Genomic DNA, 19,056 nt, shown 5'->3' with positions numbered 1-19,056 from the left:
CCCACTTACATGAAATATCTAGAATAGGAAAATTTATAGAGACAGAAACTAGATCAGAGGTTACCAGGGGCTAGGGAGAAGGGGGCGGGGACTGGAGAGTTATTGTTTTGGGTACAGAGGTTCTATCTGGGGCAGTGAAAAATTTTGGAAATAGAAAATGGTGATGGTTGTATAACATTGAGAATGTAATTAATGCCACTGATTTACATACTTTAAAATGGTTAAAAATGGCAAATTTTATGTCATACATATTTTACCACAGTAAAAAAAAAAAAGGGAAACATTAGGAATACCAAAGAGAGAAACAGAGACAGAGGCAGAGAGAGAGAAAAAGAGAGAGGGAGAGAGAGGGAGAAAATGGAAAAGATCGCTTTCTTAAAGCAGAGAGAACAACGCACAGCTGCATGGTAAACATCGGCATGCTAACTAGAAGGGGTAAAGGAACTTCCCTGGACTTCTGCAGATTTGGACATAAAAGAATTTTCCCAGGTATGTTCCTTAGATTTAGACAGCTCTCTCTGAAGAAAGGATCTGAGAATAAAAATCTTCCCGCTGCTGAATTCCCATTGATGAACCTTTGGTGATAGCTCGCTACCCTACATCTCTTGAGACCACGACGCATAAGAGGAGGTGTGGGGTACGCCAGGTGGCAGTGAAATACGTTCCATACAGCTGAAGGCTCTGAAGTTAAAACACGTTGGGGTTTTCTTCCCAAGAAGCTGCATAGAAGCTTAAGGTAAACAGTTTTTTATGTAATATAATTTAATATATAATACATAAAAGAATTCGTGTATATACTATTAAATTTACAACTTACTCCCCTTAAATATACACGTCTATAACTATACATGTTCTATAACACACTATCTATAACTATACATGTTCTACAATACACTATTTGCATTGGTGTATATGTTAAACATGTTATAGAGAGAGCTGGTAGCTCATAGCTGATCATCCTATATCAACTGAGGTCTGTGTGGCCTCCCACCCCTGTCTCTTGCAAAACTCACTGGCTAAAAGGCCAAGCAGGAAAAGACTCAGCTGCTTGAACCCACAGGCATCTGGTTCTCTTGTACACAGTTTGACTTCTTCTGCCCATTCCTGCTTCCCTCCCCCATTCCCTTCACAGGTATTGATTACTAATGAACATACTGCACCCCAAACACCTTCTAAGCATCTGCTTCTGAAGAACTCAACCCGTGACAAATATGTCCTATTCGTTAGTTAGTTACTATTCTAGGGGCTGGAAAATCAGCAGAGACTATAAAGACAAAAACTCCTGCCCCCAAGGAGTTTATATTTTAATGGGGTTTCTGGAAACACTTTTGTGTATGCGATAAAGCAATGTATGTAGCTTAAGCAGCCCCTTCTACCTTCTTCCTGCCTCAAAACCAGACATGATGGCTGGAGCTGCAGCAGCCATCTTGTGACTACAAGGTGACAAATATGAGGAAAAGCCTAGAGCTGCACTATCCAATTCAACAGTCATTAGTCACATGAGGCTATTGAGGATTTCAAATGTGGCTAATCTGAATTGAGCTGAGCTGTTAAACACACAGAATTTCAGAGACTTAATACCAAAAAAAGAAGACTGTAAAATAGCTCAGTAATAATTTTATATATTGACTACATGCTGAAATAATAATATTGTGGATATATTATGTTAAAAGAAAAATATTATTAAAATCAATTTCACCATTTCTTTGCACTTTTTAAAATGTGGGTACTAGAAAATTTTTAATTACATATGTAGCTCACCCTATATTTCTATTGGACAGCACTGGCCCAGAGAATCACAGAGAACATGGCCATTGAATTTCCAGTCACCACCTTTCTCCTGACATCTGTTTAAAAAATAAGCCCTTATTTGTTTAAGTCTCTGCAGTTGAGTGTTCAGTTACCTGCAGCTGGGTGCAATCCTTTCTGATTCAGAGGGGAGAACAAACTAAGTGCTGGGCCCAGTGAATTGCCCAGGAGCTTCCTTGTGGCAGGAAGGCCAAACTCAGCCTGGTACCCCACCTGGTTGATAGGAGATAGATATATTCACACTAAGTGGAAAAATCCTCTGCCATGGAATATACTAATGCCCAAGATATTTTTTATTATGAAAAAAAAGCAAAGCCCAGCAAGAGCCTCCAATGAGCAGGAAGGAGGGAAGCCAAGAGACCTTCCAGTCTGGGAAGCAGAGCATGAAACTGCTTCATGGTTTCCTCTTGCCCTGCCCAGTGGTACACATTAATTTGCATAATCCTGGCCAGAGATTCCCTAAGGCCTTCTGCAATCCTGGGTGGGCCAGGAACTGTGAGAGGTTTTTCTTTTTTCGCCAAGAAAAAGGAGGCCCAGCCCTTCAGCCTCACAGGACTACAGGCCCAGTTTCCCTGTCCCCCTTGAAAGCTCCATGAACAGCCAGATGCTAGTCAAGGTGCAGACAAGGCTGTTGTCCTCGTCCCACACCACAGGGAGAGGATGCTCACAAGCAATGGTCAGATGCAAATCTGCACAGACGTTTGAATAAGGAAATAAGGGGCTGGCTGGTCCCGGCTTCTGTAAACCCACTATCAGGGCTTGGGAATACCAGGACTCACCCAGTACAGCTCCAGAAAGAACTACATATGTTAATAGTATGCTATTTGTATTGCTCCAGAAAGAAGCCTCTTGAGCTACACAGTTCATTCATTTAGTCCCTGAGCACCCTCCCTGTGTCAAGCCCTGTGCTGGGTGCTTCAGACCCAAAGGTGAGCCAGACATGGTCCTTGTCCTCAGGGAGTTCACGATGAGTGGGAAAGTGGCCAAAAAAGCAGTAAATGAGGGGCACGGATCAGCAAGGTAGTGGTAGGACCAGAGTCTGGGAGCCCATGGGGGCACCAAACCCAACTGGGGATGAAATAAGAGAAAGGGGATGTAGAAAGGCTGTCAGGGCAGGCTCCCTGGAGGAGGTGATACTAGTTTAAATTGAATCACAAAGAGAACAAGTTAGCTAGGTCAGGAAGGTACCCCTGTTCAGCACAAAGAGTACAGATCCTCCGTGGGCCAGGGCTCTAAAAGCTCCCACTATTAGATGAAGTTTTGAAGAGGAAAGCATACACTTGTATTTGCTCTTCTTTTAAAGAGCATTCACCTTTTACAGAGAAAGCAAACTTCTTAATGAAATCACATATGTGAAACTATAAAGCACTATGCAAATGTTATGCAGTAACACTAATGAAATAGTTGTGATTGTGATTATTACAGGGGCGGCAGCGGTCCCTACCATATTGCTACCAAACTGCTCTTTACTCCGTGGCCCCATTCAAGGCCACCCAGCCCAGACTCCAGGACTCAGAGGTGTCCATCCCAATGCCCACTAAGCTAAGCTAAGGAAATCCAAGAAGGCAACATCCTAGGGCTCTTCTTATCACTCTCCTGCACTATTTTGGGGAGTGTCTACTGCAAGAACCTCCACGAACGAGAACGTGACAATGCCTATAACATTGTCAATGCAATGCACACACCCTTGGACTTCGAAATTTTCACAATCTATCCCGTAGACATGCTTTCATGTGCATACAAAGTGTGTATGAGGAAGTGTACTGCAGTACTGTTTAAGACAGCAATAGACTGGAAACAACCTAAGCAGTTAAATAAATTGTGATGGAACCATAAAATATCAAGCCTTAAAAAGCCATGAAAATAATAAAAGGGTTAGATTCCCCACGTACTGATATAAAACAAGATCCAAGACATATTTTTGAGTAAAAAAAAGGTGTACAACAAATACATTAAAAATTTTCCCATTAAATAAGAGAAAGGGGGATGCACACATTCATATGCTTGCATGCACATATGCACACACACGCATGCACACACGTGTAAAGACTTTCAGAAAGGGCGTACGGGAAATGGTACAGTGGATGCCTCTAGGGAGGAAACTTGGTGGCCTGAGGAAAGGCACTTCCTTTCACAGTATATTTTCTTCTCCTGCTTGAATTATTGTTTTTTATCATGAGCATGCATTTCTTTTTTAATTAAAGACAACAAATTAGTTTGTTCTTAAAAAGACAAAGAAGTCTTTATTTGTAAATGTACTTGTAAAATGAACCACAGTGAACCCAGATTAACCATGTCCTATGAAGATAGCCAAAAAAGAATTTTTTCATCTCGGTTTAATATTGTTGGGAATGGATTTCTTCAAGCTCACATGGCACGTTCAATGCACGCACTCACGCAAACAAACCCCACACACTTGGTGTGGAGCTGTGGTGACAAGTGTAGTGATTCACACAACCCAACTGGTAATCTAGGCTTGCAGATGTGCCTAGTGTAACAGCGCCCAAGTCCACTGTCAGGTAAGCAGACAGATCCAGAGTTTATGGCAGCTTTTTTTTTTTTTTAATTAATTAATTTTATTTATTTATTTTTGGCTGCATTGGGTCTTTGTTGCTGTGCGTGGGCTTTCTCTAGTTGCAGTGAGCAGGGGCTACTCTTCATTGCGATGCACGGGCCTCTCATTGAGGTGGCTTCTCTTGTTGCGGAGCACCGGCTCTAGGCACGTGGGCTTCAGTAGTTGCGGCTCATGGGCTCTAGAGCGCCGGCTCAGAAGTTGTGGCGCATGGGCTTAGTTGCTCCGTGGTATGTGGGATCTTCCCGGATCAGGGCTCGAACCCATGTCCCCTCCACCGGCAGGCGGATTCTTAACCACTGCGCCACCAGGGAAGTCCTATGGCAGCTTTTTGTTCAACTAGTACAGAAGGTCACACCACAGGGACCATCCTCTACTCTGTCGGTTATGCCTGCAACTGTCCGTATTAGGCAAAGCGGTGCTAGACATTTCCCAGCCAGTGTAGCACAGCCTGGCTTTGGGGGCCCTGGTGGGTGACTTCAGAGGTAGGGAATGTCAGATAGGTTTATCTAGGCTGGGAGATAGCGGCCTTCCCTCCCAGCTTCACCCCTCCCTCCCTCCCTCCCTCCCTCCTTGCTCCTGCTGTGCTCTGCTCATGAAGCTCAGGAACCACATAATGAGTTGGGCTGCAAGCATTACTGGGGCCTGGGTTACCCAGCACTGGGGAGCCAGTGCAGACAGAAAGACAGGCAAAGGTCACGTTCAAGTACAAAAGGTGTGGTGTGACCCTGCTGGATGTTCACAATACACAGACATTTCCTTCTCACAGGATAACGCAAGAGTTTTCATTATATAGGCTGGTCCCAAAGCTGCTGGTGACAGGAGCCCATGAGTCATTTCCTGCAAGCAGGTTTTTATGGCAATGATGTACAAATGCCTTCTGGTCTGAACTGGTTACCTGTGATTACTGAGCCACCCCCTGGAGGGTGGGAGAAAGAACCCTGGATTGAGAATCGGGGGCTCATCCTCAATGACCCTCCAGGTCCTCTGTTTGACCGAGGGACCCTCTCTTCACAGTCTGGCCCCAGGAGGCCTTTCTGGTCTCCTGCCATCCATCCATTCTGTTCTCTCTGGCTCTCATGCTCTCCCCGCTTCCCTCTCTCCACAGGTACCTTCATTCCCATTCCATGAGTAATGTACTCTTACCAGAATATGTTTCTCTGCCTTATGTTCCCTCTAGCTGTTCCTTCAGTAAAGCAAGGCAAACTCCTACTCGTCTGTCAAGCCCCAAATCACACCTCCTCTTGCAGGAAGCATTCCCAGACTACCCCAGTCGCTCTTCTGTACTCCTGCAGAACAGTGTATACAACTCTCTCATAGCACTTAGGATATTAATGATAATAATGGCTAAACATGTACTGATCGCTTATTATGTACTAGGCAGCATTCTGAACACTTGACAAAGATTACCTTATTTAATCCTCACAGTAACTCCATGAAGGAAGTACCATTATTATCCTCATTTTACAGAGATGTCTTCTGAGGATCAGGGATTTCGGTAACTTGCCCAAGGCCGCAGAGCTATTAAGTGGCTATCTTGTGCCTAGACAAGTGCCTGTCACATAGTAGCTGCTCAATAATTATTCACCTCATAAATGATTAAGTGAATAAATACAGAAATGATGACACTTCTGTCCTCTCTATAGAAAGCTCAAGTGAGAAACACTTCTTATTAATCTTTCAAACCATTTCCTCTGTCAAATACCTACTAAGGTATTAGGGTATTGGAAATACCTAATGAATGAATGAACGAAACACTGTATGAGGAAACCAATAAACAGAATCCGAATCTTGGCAATGCTTCCCGCTAGCTTCAACCAAATAGCTTCAGGTTCCTGGGCCCCCTGGTTGTCATCTGTCAAATGCAGAGATTGTACACAACATTGTTTCAAGTTCCTCCTAGCATTAAAGGTACATATAAAATAAATGAGCAGGCTCCATGACTTTGTGACGATGGTAATTCCCAGGCCAAATTATGTATTGCATTTTCTTCAAGGCTGTTTTCCCCAGGAACATGACACAATTGGATGTGGCATTTGATCCGGGTACTACCTTAATTCAGAGCCAATATCAGTCCTGAAAGAGTTTCTTTGGCTTGCTCGTTGGTTCACTGCTTCCTTATCCAAACAGATCACACCCAGGGAAAGAATTATTAAGTGCCTGGCAAAACCCTCATAAATAATAATCAATAATGAACACTGATCTCAAGTTAGATTATACCTAGACCACTGCTCTAGGGACCTATAGGTCCTCCTCCCTGTCCCCTGGCACCTGTACCAGAGGTCATCTTCTCCAAATAGATCCTGGTCACCAATCTCCCCCTGCCATCACCACTAACACACACACACACACACACACATACACACACACACACACACACACAGTCCTGCTGGCATGAGGGAGCAGACACGGCTCATAGCGCCTGGAAGGGGCGGATTAATGTTTGTGAATAGCTGAGGCCCACGTCCACTCCAGATGGTGCCGAGATGCATCCACATCGGTGCAAAGGTGGGAGTTCTGGCTGCATTTCATTCACTCCCATTCTACCTGTGGGTAAGCAGAAGCTTGGCTATAGGCCTGGTATCTGACACGCCTGTGTTACACGGCTTAGCGTTAATGATGAACCACGTGCACAGTAACGCCCAGCACTTCTTGTTTGGCTAATGCTTGATGACGTAAACTAGTACACCAAAGGATAAACCTAAGCGAGGTGCGTGAGCAGGACAGCGTCTGTTCATGTCGGAAAAGAGGGAGGACCATGGTCTGTTTTGCTTGACTCACAACCAGGAACGCCAGGCTCTCAGAGTGAGCACTACCCAACCACGTGACTCCAACATGGCGAGGCCTGTTCCATAACCAGAAAGCAAACAAGCAGTCACCCATCAGGTAGAGGACACCTGCTGTTTGTCTATCTCCCACCTCCACATCCCTGGGGACCTGTTCCTCCCTCATGTCAATCATGTGATGTTTAAAAGGGCTGCCAAAGACAGTGGTCAGCTCCTCTGGCTTTGGCCACAATAAATGGCCCAGAGGTGAGCCAGTTGAAATCCTTCCCTGAGATTTTTTTCCATACCGAGCAGGAAGAGAAAGATTCTGGTCTTTTGGGTCACAGAGCTACGAAGATATGAACGAGAGGCTAGCACCATGAAGAAAATCTGTTTGCAGGAGGGAAGAATGAAGCCAAAACGGAGCAAAACATCTAAGAGAGATGGAAGGAGAGGATGGGAAAGACTGAGTGTCTGGACCTTCCTGTTTATACGAGTTAATCACTTCCCTCATTTCCCTGTTTTGTTTAGGTTAGTATGAGTTTCTGAAACATGAGGATAAAGTAGCCTAACACAGTCACAACCAGCCGTAGAGTGCATTTTCAAATGTATCTTCTACACTTGAGGATCCAAGTAGTTTTTATGGGATGGGTTACCACATTTCAAATGTCTTTGTTCCTCCTCCTGAGAAAGGTGTATAAATTCCTGGGCAAGAACCACTCTTACCCAGCATCACTAACTAAAGACAGTCCTTTTCCTTTATATCTTAGGCATCAGTGATGACCTGCCAACCACAGGATGTAAGGACTCTTCTACTTCAAGCCATCAAAGCTTATAAAATAGGGGCTGGCTAGACAGACCAGGCAACCGGTTAGTGATTTTTGAAAGGACATCTTCATGGTGGTCAACCCTCCATTCCATCCCTCTGCTGGCCGACTCCCTCTGAAGGTCTGTCTTCAGATCACCAAGAGAGTCCCTCAGCAGCTAGAAACTGTTGGGTGTATGGGGCAATGCATTCACTGATACAATAAGAGCTCTGAAAATCTTCCTTGAGAAAATATATTGCACCCCAGCCGCCTGACTTCTATGGGTCATTTTAAAAGAAAACCACCATATACAATTACTGAAAAGGGTGAAGCTTTGAAAGTTAAAAGCTTCCCTCTCCTGGAACTCTGAGGAGCTGCCCAGTGAACCATGAACCATGAAGTTACAACAACTAGGAAAGGAGGTACTGGGCAGAGGTGGCACTTAGGATACTGGCCCCACCTCCCACCCCCCTTTTTTCTTTAACGCTTCCCTCTCCTCTGCGTAAGGCCGAAGCTTGGCAGGTTATGGGCAGGCCCTTCCTGGATGGCTAATATGCTCTGGGCTGAGGCGATTGGGCTGCTTCAGCCTGATGGAATGTCTGCCTGTGCTCCAAACGGTCTGTGCGTCCCAGGCTCAGAGGAGCCTGGCAGCTGTCTCCCCCGGGGCAAGGGAAAGCAGCGTATCCCACGGTGGACTCAACGGCTCCACATCACCAAAACAAAAACACAACAGTCCTGATCTCTATGGCGAGTTCAATCCTCTTGTCTAGGATTGGCACTGACTAGAATTCCAAGGGCTCTGGCTGAGCTACCTCCTGTGAGGTCTAAATACAGCTCGCTCGCTTTTAACCTAAACATACAGCCTGGAACAGTGCCCAGGGCTGACAGTCCCCAGGGAAGTCTTGACTTCTGGCTGCCCATTTGGGGATGGGTGATGCAGAGCTATCAGAGATGTGATGCGCTGGGCAGCCCCACGTTCACCGATGTCGCCTACGGCCACTCAATGGGGAAAGTGACCAGCTTGGGGAGGGTTAGCTGTGAGTGGGATCCTGAGCAGAGGAGGGGGATGGGGAGGTGGAGAATGCGGAGATGTGAAGAGGAAGAGAGAGAGGGAGGAAAAGACAGTAGAGACCAAAGACCTATTTCTTAGCCAACTAAAGTCAGGGATCTTTCTAAAATGTTTGCTCCCAGGGCGCCACAACTCTAATTATGCCTCTCTAGGGAATTTAGGTCCTAAGCCCTAGAATCAGAGAGATCAAGGTTGCCTTCTTATTACATAACTTTGGGCAAGGTAACTGACTTCTCAGATTTCATATCTCTTAAACGATCCAAAGGACTACTGTGCTGTTCAACAAGACCACATACAGAATGCGCCTGGCCCAAAGAAGCCACCTGGTAAACAGCAGCTACTAGAAGAAGTAGTGGTAGTAGTGACGGTAGAAACAGGGTAACATCAAGCACGCCTTCATTTTCTCCGCCTTGGGAAGGACACAAGAAGAGCTGCTGAGGCCACCACGATAAGATAGAAGCCCCCAACCAGGATAAGCTGTTCACATACAGACAAAGGCAACCTTCAGCTGAGCCAAACAATAAAACACATCCACACCCACTAAGAACCTTACACTGGCAAAATGGCAACAGTTTCCTAACCTCCCAACAAGCCAACCCACATGGCCCACAGGGTAAGAAGCGTCCGTGCTGGAGTCTCCCTTACCTTGGTGTTCATACAAGACTTCCCTCGCTTATACTCTTTGTGGGACCCACGCTTGTCCAGTTTGTACCACAGGGCCTTGGCCTTCCAGGTGGTCACCTTGGACTTGAGCTTGGAATAAAAGTTTCTGTGGTCCAGAGGGTCTAGGTCCAGGTGCCGTGTGAGGATGTTGAAGGCCTGGAGGGTGCCTTTGCACGTGGAAGCCTGGACAAAGTTCTCGAAAACCTGCCCGGCCTGGGCCTGCTTCTCGTCCTCGTTTTCCCCCATGTTTCAGGAGCCACGTAGAGCAGTGGTGTGGAGAGGATGGAGGAGAACACCATGAAGTACCTGGAGAAGCGTCACACCTGCAAAGGTAGGCAGAGGCAGAGGTGAGCTTCGTGGATGAGGGTAGAGTGGGGCGAAGGTGCGGAGAGGTAAAAATATGATTCCTTTAAGACACTAACATACTAAACATAACACTTAATACTAAACACACATAATCCATAGGAGAGGTATAATCATACCTTCTAACCTGGCAATGCTGCCTTGCAGGAAATCTCTCTCCCCAGCACTCCACTCCCCTGGCTGGCTGAAAAGAACTACACATTGCCAAAGATATATCCTGGCTGATGTCAATACTACCTGGTCATTCTTGCTATGAGCAGTGGTTCTGGAAGTAGTAACTAGCAAAAGGAAAACAAACAAAACCCAGAAAGGCACCCTAGATTTAGCACTGTTGGAAACCTACCATTCTTGGTGCCATAAATTGGTTGACTAATGTTAACGTCACCTAATCACATGACATGAGTGCACAGCCCCCAAAAACCAAAGCACATGCCTCCCTAGATTTCATGACCACCATCCCACCTATCCTTAGACACCACACTTTTAAGTCTTCCTTCGTTAGTTACCAGAAGGCGGGTCTTTCCCTTCTACAGACAGCAAACGGCAACTTCTCAAAATTTCTCTCCATTCCTAGTATCTGCTAGAAGCCCAGTATCCACCTCAGTCAGACATACAGAAAGAGAGAGAGAGAGAGACACGTGGGTCTCCTCCTGATGCACAAAAGGAGCCTGTGCTTTGTAAGCCCAAGCTGGGAGCTATTTGGAACAAGTGCTTAGGCTGAAGGAAGGAAAAACGCGATGGAGGTTCATTCACGTCACAAAAATAGCTTGCCTGGGTTTTGGCCATCGGCCTTTCTTCTCTGCACCACTCTAACCTCAGGCATTTTCTTAGGAAAGTCATTTAAGTTTCAAAGGAACAAAAATAAATTAGAGCTGATTTTCCAAAGCACTAGCTACTTTTCCAGAATCCAAAGCTAGTGCAAGAAGATAAGTGTGAAGGAGCTGGGGCTGGCCCAGCTGTCAGGAGGGCTTGAGGGGGTCTGTAAACGCATACCAAGCTCCCCCAGACAGAGGCCTGGCAGGGGGAGGTTAGCAAACAGAGACAAAGCCCTCGGGCTGGGCAGCTTCCCACTCTCCAGACCGAAATGCCATTGTGGGTGCATTTGGATTGTGGGCTGGCTTTATAAAACTGAAAGCAGAGAATGGTGTTGATCTTCTTCCTTAATCTTTTACTCATTCATTCAGCAATAACTACTGGTGCCTTAGCAAGGGCCACGCATCACCATAGATGCTGGGGATACAGAGACGGAGCCTAGTGAGGAAGGCAGGCCCGTAAATAGTTGATTACAAGACAACCAGGCCAGCGCTTGTAAAAAATGAACACAGCATATGGAAGCCCAAAGAAGGTGTTAAAGAGAGCCTGGAAGAGTCCAGAGGAGCCACAAGAGGGAAATGCCAAAACAATACAATTTTAGGAACAAGGTGGTTTTCACTTGAAGACCAGGGAATGGACCATATGAAGGCATGAGTCTGGAAAGAGCCAGCACAGCTGCAGAATGACAGCAAGTTCAAGGTGTCGGGAGTTCAAGACTGGTGACCAGGTGTGGTGGGGTGTCTGGGGCAGGCCGTAGAGGGGGCCTGGCTTCTCCAGAGGGCTGTGGGGCTCAGGAGACAGAGCAGCGGGGTGAGACGAGTCTTTGGGAAGATGGCCGGGGTGGACTGGAGAAGGAGGCAGCTGAGGGGCTGCCCAGCACAATGAGAAAAGAAGCTGGGAGAGCAGGGGAAAGAAAAGCACACAAATGCATGTTACGTGGCCTGGCTGGACACCACCTGTGAGGGGCCGCCTGCTGGGGGCCGCCAAGCTCTCCAGGCAGCCGAATACTGATGGGTGCAGCGGCACGGGCTACAGCGTAGGACCCTTCCCTCCCATCTCTCTTCCCCCAGGAGCTTCCAATGGGCCTGGCACCAGGCTCGGCCGAAGGGAGAACAGTACGTTCCCTGCTCCAGGCCCAGCCAAGCTCCACTCTGCAGATGGGACTCCGTCCTCTAGTCCCCTCAACTCAACAAATTCAACCAACTTGGAAAGCTGGCACCAAAAGACATGGATTCCCTGCAGCATGATCAGTCGGCTCCTGTAATGTCTGCAGTGCTCATGTTGGCATCACTCACATCAACTTTGCCTCTTGCACATGGGGAAAGTCTCAGCTTTCCCCATGTGCAAGACTCACCACCCAGAGAGCATAAACAGAGAACAAGACTCGCTCGCTTTTCAGAGCATATTAACGTCCTCTGTCTTTATCTATCTTTGGAACCACTTCTATGTCGGGATTGAACAAGGGCTGCAGTAGCTGACTGACAACTGCAAAGCTACTTGAGTTCCACTGGAATCCTCCAGTCCTTTCTGACGATGGGCAGGTGGTGCAGAGAAAAACCACAGGCTGGCTTTGGGCCTCTTGAAACCAGGGTCCAAAGCTCAGCTTGGCCCCTCGCTGCCCACCTGGCTTCACACAAGCCATGTAAGCTCTGAGCCTCAGCTGCTTCTTTTGTATGAGAGCTTGCAGAGTTGCTGTGGAGTGAGAGATTCCTGAGTGATGGCAGAGCCTGGCCCCAGGAGCACCAGCGTGATGTGATGTATGCTGAAGCCATCACCTGGGGCAGATTTGAAGCTGGGGAGGCACTAGCTTGAAAAAAGAGTTTTGTAAATCAATTCTCCAAGTCGCCAACTCCACCTTGTCTAAAATGGTGAACTGTTTTGAGTTATCAAGCCAGACCCGACTCCCAGAGAATAATTTATAAACTGGAAGAACCTGACTCCTCCCAACCCCCCCGCCGCCTCCCCTCCTCCCACAAAAGAAAAATGAACAACTTAATTTTAGGGCCCCAAGGGAAAGAGACAAAGTGGTGCTGAGGGCCCTGGGTGGGTGTGAGAGCTCCAGGAACTAGCTCTTATCTAGAGTGAGATACGGGAAGGTGGAGGGAGACGGCTGGACAGAAGAAGATAAGCCCTGCCTGGGACTGTGCCCGCACAGCCCGTGCCAGGCTCGGCCCTGCCTCCCTGCCATCTAAAGGGTTTAGTCTCAACCTTTAAAACCGCTTTCCAATTGAAGTCAGAGACCTGAGAAATAACTCTGACACCCATGCGGAGTAGGTCTCCTCACAGAAAAGCGTCCAGATATTCGGAGTCTGGCAAACCTGGGTGTGAGTCTGGTCTCACACACTCGCTAGCCGGGTGACCCTCAGCATGTTATCTAGTCTATCTCAGCCTGTCTTCTCATCTGATCAGTGGGGATACCAATACTCAAGTCACAGGGGGGTAAGGAATAAATTCAATCATGTGGGTAATGTATTTAGCACCTAGTGACTACATGATGACCGGCACTCAAGACTATTTGTCAGATGGCTCAAACGTCATCAGACCAAAAGGAAGAGAAGAAGGAACATAATTATGACCACTGGTACTAGCTTCCCAGGTCAAGCAATTATATATACTTTACAGTTAGAGGCCATGGGCTTTCTATACAGAAGATCTGGTTTCAAATCCACTTCCTAACTGTGTAGCCTTGGACAACTCCACTTCCGAGTTTTAAGTTCCTCATATGAAAAGTGGGGAACCTCATATGAGGAAATTTGGGTAATGAACTGAAAACATCCATGGTACAAGGTAGTTTTGTGAGTGAACTAGAAAGGCTGATTTAGAAGGGTTCCCCTGAGTCTGAGTCTCAGCTTCCAGAAACCGGAGTGCAGCATTTTGCTGGATACCCCTCTCTTTCCCTAAAAGAAGAAGGTCAAGGATTAGTTAAACCAGAGGATCCTGGGTAATAGCTCTCGTTAGACTTCCTTGTCAATCACCACCTAGCTGTTGCCTTTTTGGAGTTTTATATGAAATATAAATAAAACCAACTACTCAGAAATATGAAAGTTTTCTGCATTTTCTGGGAAGAAACAAGACGTGATGCTTTAGTTTCTAAGAATAGCCTTGAAGCAATCTGGTCTTTGCCAACTGGAGTCCCTTATTTGTGGTTCTGCCTATGTGACTTTATGAGTCACAAAGCAATTCCCTTTCCCTGCCTCTGGCTGTTAACAAATTAGAACCCAGGGCCTCCGATCCCAGCACTGGTAATGGGCTCTTAGCCCATGACAACTGGGAGACAAGTTCAAGGTTTATGCAGAGGCCCTAGTGGCTCTCAAAATGAGAGATGAACCTCCTTGGTCCCAGAGCTGCCAATGCACTCACATGTGGGAGTCCCACCCTCTGCCTTTCCTGGGCCTCATCACCTGCCAAATGGCATCAAAGAGTGTGACCAGGTAGTGGATAAAACGGAGTTGTATAAAAACTTAAGGAGGGCTGGGAGGGACACTGGGCAGAACCTTCCCTCAAAGCAGCATGAGGTAAGCACAGCCCTCAACCCTACCTTGAAGGTTCACAGACATATTTCAAGGTAAATGCAGTCTAAAAACCAAACCCTCTCCTCATTTCCACTGCCAAGCCCCCCATTCAAACTTACCATCTTCCAGGTTAACCTCCCCAAAGGGCCATGGGGCAGGGCCCAGTTTCCAGGGCAGTGAAATAGGGGTCTTCATCCCTGTGCACCCACAGGTGGTTGGAAAGACTAAAAGCCCCTGGCTCTGTGCCTCGCACTCAGAAGACCCTGGGTCATGGCTACCTGGATCTGACACCTGAGATGAGGCAGGAGGCAGCCAAGGCCAAGGCAGTGGGAAACGCCTCCCACGCTGCCTCTCTGCAGAGCCCAGCATGGGCAGAACACCTGGGTTACAGGTGATGTCTGCAGACATCACCCTCTCGCCGGGCCCAGGGAGGCCTGGCTTTCCATCTACCAGGGCATGTGACACCAACTTGAACCTAAAGGGGCAACTCCCAGCGTTGGGAAGGGACCGAAAGGGCCACTTTGAATCTTCTTCCAGCCAGGGGTCCCAGCCTTCCCTCGGTCAACTCCCCAAGTGGAGCACGCACCACTTCCTGGGGCAGCCTGCCCCACCCTTGCCTCCTCTGGCTGGAAGAGAGCCTCGGTGAGATGCTTCCTGTTAGCTGCTCTCCAGGGAGGTCAATGCTGTCTCTCCAATAGCTCCTCCCTGCTCCTGGTTTTAGCCCTTGAGATCACCCACAGGAAGTCAAAGCCCCTTCCATGCAGGCTGAACTCACACATGCAGTCTACTTACACATGCCATCTGGAGCCCCGACTGGAAAGGCTAATGAAAACGCACCCAAGAGACGTACTGTGAAAACCCACCCAAGCGCCCAGCCTGCAGCAGGGCCTGGATGCTGCCCTCTGTCTACACTGGCCCAGGGTGGGGAGCTCAGGAAAGAGACTCCAGGGGCACTGCAGGCCCTGGCCTTCTGTGCTGCTCCTCCTCTGAGAGGCCAAGGCTATGTGGTCTTGTTCTTCCATCCCCAGCCCTCCCCTCACTCTTCTTTAATAGTGACTTGACTCCACTGCTCTGGCTTGAAATGACCTCACACATTCCCACTTCCTCACCTCAGTCCATTTCCTAGTGGAATCACTCACAGTAACAGATCCCAGGATGACCTGAGATTGACCCCCCCACCCCAAACCCATGAGTCAGAGACCCATATGCTGACCAGTCACAGTGCCAGGAAGGAGGCCAACATCACCAGGGGCCCACGGCAGCCAGGCTCTTTCACATTATCCTATGGAGTCCTCACAAGAAGTCTATGGGGTAGGGTGTTTCTCTCTCTCTCTCTCTCTCTCTCTCTGTTTCTACTCTGTAAGAAGCAAGGATTTTGGGAGTAGGGGGTAATTCCAGAACTTGCTCATCTCACTTTCCTTATGCAAGTATAAATTTGCCATGTGTGGCTGCTACGTGTGTGTGCGTGTGTTCACATACATGTATGCATGGATATGAGTATGTGTACAAATGTATGTATATGTGTGTGTGTATTGCATATATGCATGCCTGTATGCATGTGTGTACACAAACACACACGTACAAATTTAAAAATTTTTCCATAATGATTTCTGGCCAGTGTCCCACATCTCTGCTTGTACTGCTAAGCCTGTCTTTAAGAACCTTCTAGGAGAAGCAAAGCCTTTGAGGTGGGCAGAACTCAGCCTGGGCATGAGGAGACTGAGCCTCATCCGAACAGCGACACCACACTGCTCAGCTGCTCACGGGTGCCAGACCCTGTCCCAGGTCCTTTACATCCATGATCTCATTCAACCATCCTTATTTGACTGAAGAGAAGGCAGATTCAGAGGGGCAAGCAACCCCCTCCATATGCCAAGGTACCGAGTGGACATGCTGTAAAATGAGCCCAGTTCCATCTCACTTCAAAATCCATGCTCTTCGTCACTGATTGATAGGAGCCATGGAGACGGAAATAATACGACCTGCTTTTTCTGAAGCCGCCGTGTCAATTAAATGGGTTAAGTTCTGTAGTCCCTGAAGTTCTTTCAGGCTCCGAGAGCCTGCAAACGTCAACAACGGGCTGTGGCTTCATAAGTTATGGTGCAACCAAACAATAAAGTATTAGGCAGTCCTTTAAAATAATACTTATAAAGACATTTAATCCTTGTGGAAAATGCTTATGCCCTAAATCAGGGTGAAAAGAGCAGGATACAAATTCAAGTACTCGATATGATTCCAACTCCTTAGAGTAATATCTAAAGGAGAAAGGGGGCTTCCCTGGTGGCGCAGTGGTTGGGAGTCTGCCTGCCGATGCAGGGGACACGGGTTCGTGCCCCGGTCTGGGAGGATCCCGCGTGCCGCGGAGCGGCTGGGCCCGTGAGCCATGGCCGCTGAGCCTGCGCGTCCGGAGCCTGTGCTCCGCAACGGGAGAGGCCACGGCAGTGAGAGGCCCACATACCGCAAAAAATAAATAAATAAAATCAATCAATAAATAAATAAATAAATAAAGGAGAAAGGAAACAAGCCAAATGTGAACAGTGGTTGTGTGTGTGATGGTATTATCAGATGATTTATGTTTAGCTTTATACTTTTCTTTATTTCCAGATTTTCTACTGGAAGCACACACAGCTTTTATAACTCCTTCCTCTATACGCATTCCAAGTCCCGGAGTCTTCTCTCCCTGACTAGACTATCTTGGTCTCATGTATCTTCTCTTCCTCAGGCCTGTACGGCTCCAGCCACACTAGCAATGCCATTCTTCTCCAGAAAAGAAAGGGCCATCCTGTAAGAAGCCCTGACACTGCTAATCTAATGAACAGGCTTACATTCCAACACGTGAGGGATGAGGTCCCCAAGGCCACATTTCTGCCACACCTCTGCTCGCTAGACCACAGACTTTCAAGTCCAGTGAGGCCGGCCCCTTTCCCAAGAGCCATGCTGGGGAAGGGGGAAGATAATACCTCTGACATGATCTCAGCTATGCCCACAGACCCCTTGCCAGTCAACCCCACAAGGACACCTGCCTACCTGGTTATAGGCCAGGACCTGACGAAATAACATACATCTCAGCACACACACCAAGCCCATCTCACGACTAAAAACTCAGCAGCCTATTCTGCATATGCCCTAAATCACCTTCATGACCCACTGGCTGCCTGGGAGTACTGTGAACTCCAAATTCCAATTTCCAGGAGGCCACCCTATCTCAAAACTAATGGGAGAGATACCTAGAATAAGCAAATTCATAGAGACAGAAAGTAGAAGGGTGGTTACCAGGGGCTGGGGGAAGAGGGAAATGGGAGTTATTGTTTAATGGGTACAGATTTTCAATGTGGGATGATGAAAAAGTTCTGGAGATAGATGGTAGTGATGGTTGCACAACCATGTGAATATGCTTAATGCCACTGAATTCGAACATTTAATAACGGTCATAATAGTAAATTTTGTCATGCATATTTTCCCACAATAAAAAAAATAAAATAAAATGCATTAAAAAAACAAACCATCGCCACCTTACAGTAGGAGCTGTCCAAGGCCAGAGTACAGAATCTGTGGCCTAATTAACAATGAAGCAAATTATCTAAAATACTTTTGAGTTAAAATGTAATAAAATAGTGAAAGAATCCTGCTGTTTTTTTATTTGGCTCAATGGCATAATTTCTTGGTTTTTGTTTTTGTTTTTTTTGTAAGTCATCTGGGCTTCTCTCAGTCTTCCTTCCAAATCTTATTTGACTCCAGGAAGCCTTTGGAAGCTCAGCCCTGCCAAATTCCAATTTTTATCTCTTATTCTGGCTTCCCCAGGCCACCACCACCAATGCCGCCCCTCCCTCACTCAGCACCTGTAAAATCTGCTTCAACATCACAGGGAAGGTTGGGTAGGGGCTCCCTGCTCTTAGCTTTCAGCACCTACCATCCCTTGCCTGGGGAGAACACTCCTGTGTTCTGACAGTCCCTAGACAGTGCAGCCAGCAGACTGCAGTTCCTTGAAAGCAGGGAGCATTCTTCCCTGCAGTGTACAGATTCCCTAAAAACTCCCCAAGGGCAGGTCCAGATCAGCCCAGATCTGTTGGACATGCCATCAGACTCCAACAGAGGAGAAACAATGGCCGTGTAATTAGATAAGACTTCTGTCTCTCAAAATCAGAGCTTCGCATATTTTTCATTGACTAACATCAATTTCAGGGACACTGGTTATGAATCCTGTTTACGTTAGGAGAATCCTGCTGCGAGGCAAAGAAGCTTGCCCGTTTGAAAAACAGTAGGTCCGACATATCATATACCATACTTAACTGTTCTTTTTTTGCAGGCTCGGCGGCCATGGCTCACGGGCCCAGCCGCTCCGCGGCATGTGGGATCTTCCCGGACCGGGGCACGAACCCCTGTCCCCTGCATCGGCAGGCGGACTCTCAACCACTGCGCCACCAGGGAAGCCCCATACTTACTGTTCTTAAGCACAGCCCATGGATGTGAACAAATCCTTTTACCCCACTAACTCCTAGTCTTCCTTCAAAGCTCTTCTCCTCTAGACACTCTCCACCTCCCTGTCGCCAACCCCTTTCCAAAATGGGTTGGATCTCTCCCACAGTATCTGTACTTACCTCAGTTACAGTAAGTCCTGTGCTGAAATTAATTTTTCACTTCCCTATTCTCAGTTCCTAGCACAAGGCCCTCTCTATACAGTATG

General features: G+C 47.3%; 1 protein-coding gene across 5 annotated transcripts in view; it reads right to left on the bottom strand.

Annotated features, from left to right (window-relative positions):
• The window catches only part of MICAL2 (microtubule associated monooxygenase, calponin and LIM domain containing 2), a 226,922-nt gene that overhangs the window by 166,206 nt on the left and 41,660 nt on the right, over positions 1-19,056 (bottom strand). For all 5 annotated transcript variants that reach the window (XM_060103822.1, XM_060103819.1, XM_060103818.1 and 2 more), the window contains one exon: positions 9,667-10,007. In XM_060103822.1, the coding sequence (XP_059959805.1) occupies positions 9,667-9,930 (264 nt within the window). In that variant the 5' untranslated portion in view covers positions 9,931-10,007. The remainder of the gene's footprint in view (positions 1-9,666; positions 10,008-19,056) is intronic.

This window comes from Mesoplodon densirostris, chromosome 7, assembly GCF_025265405.1.
Source record: "Mesoplodon densirostris isolate mMesDen1 chromosome 7, mMesDen1 primary haplotype, whole genome shotgun sequence".
Classification (NCBI taxonomy): Eukaryota; Metazoa; Chordata; class Mammalia; order Artiodactyla; family Ziphiidae; genus Mesoplodon; species Mesoplodon densirostris.
Note: the sequence above shows the minus strand (reverse complement) of the source record. Positions and strands in the feature narration are given on the sequence as shown.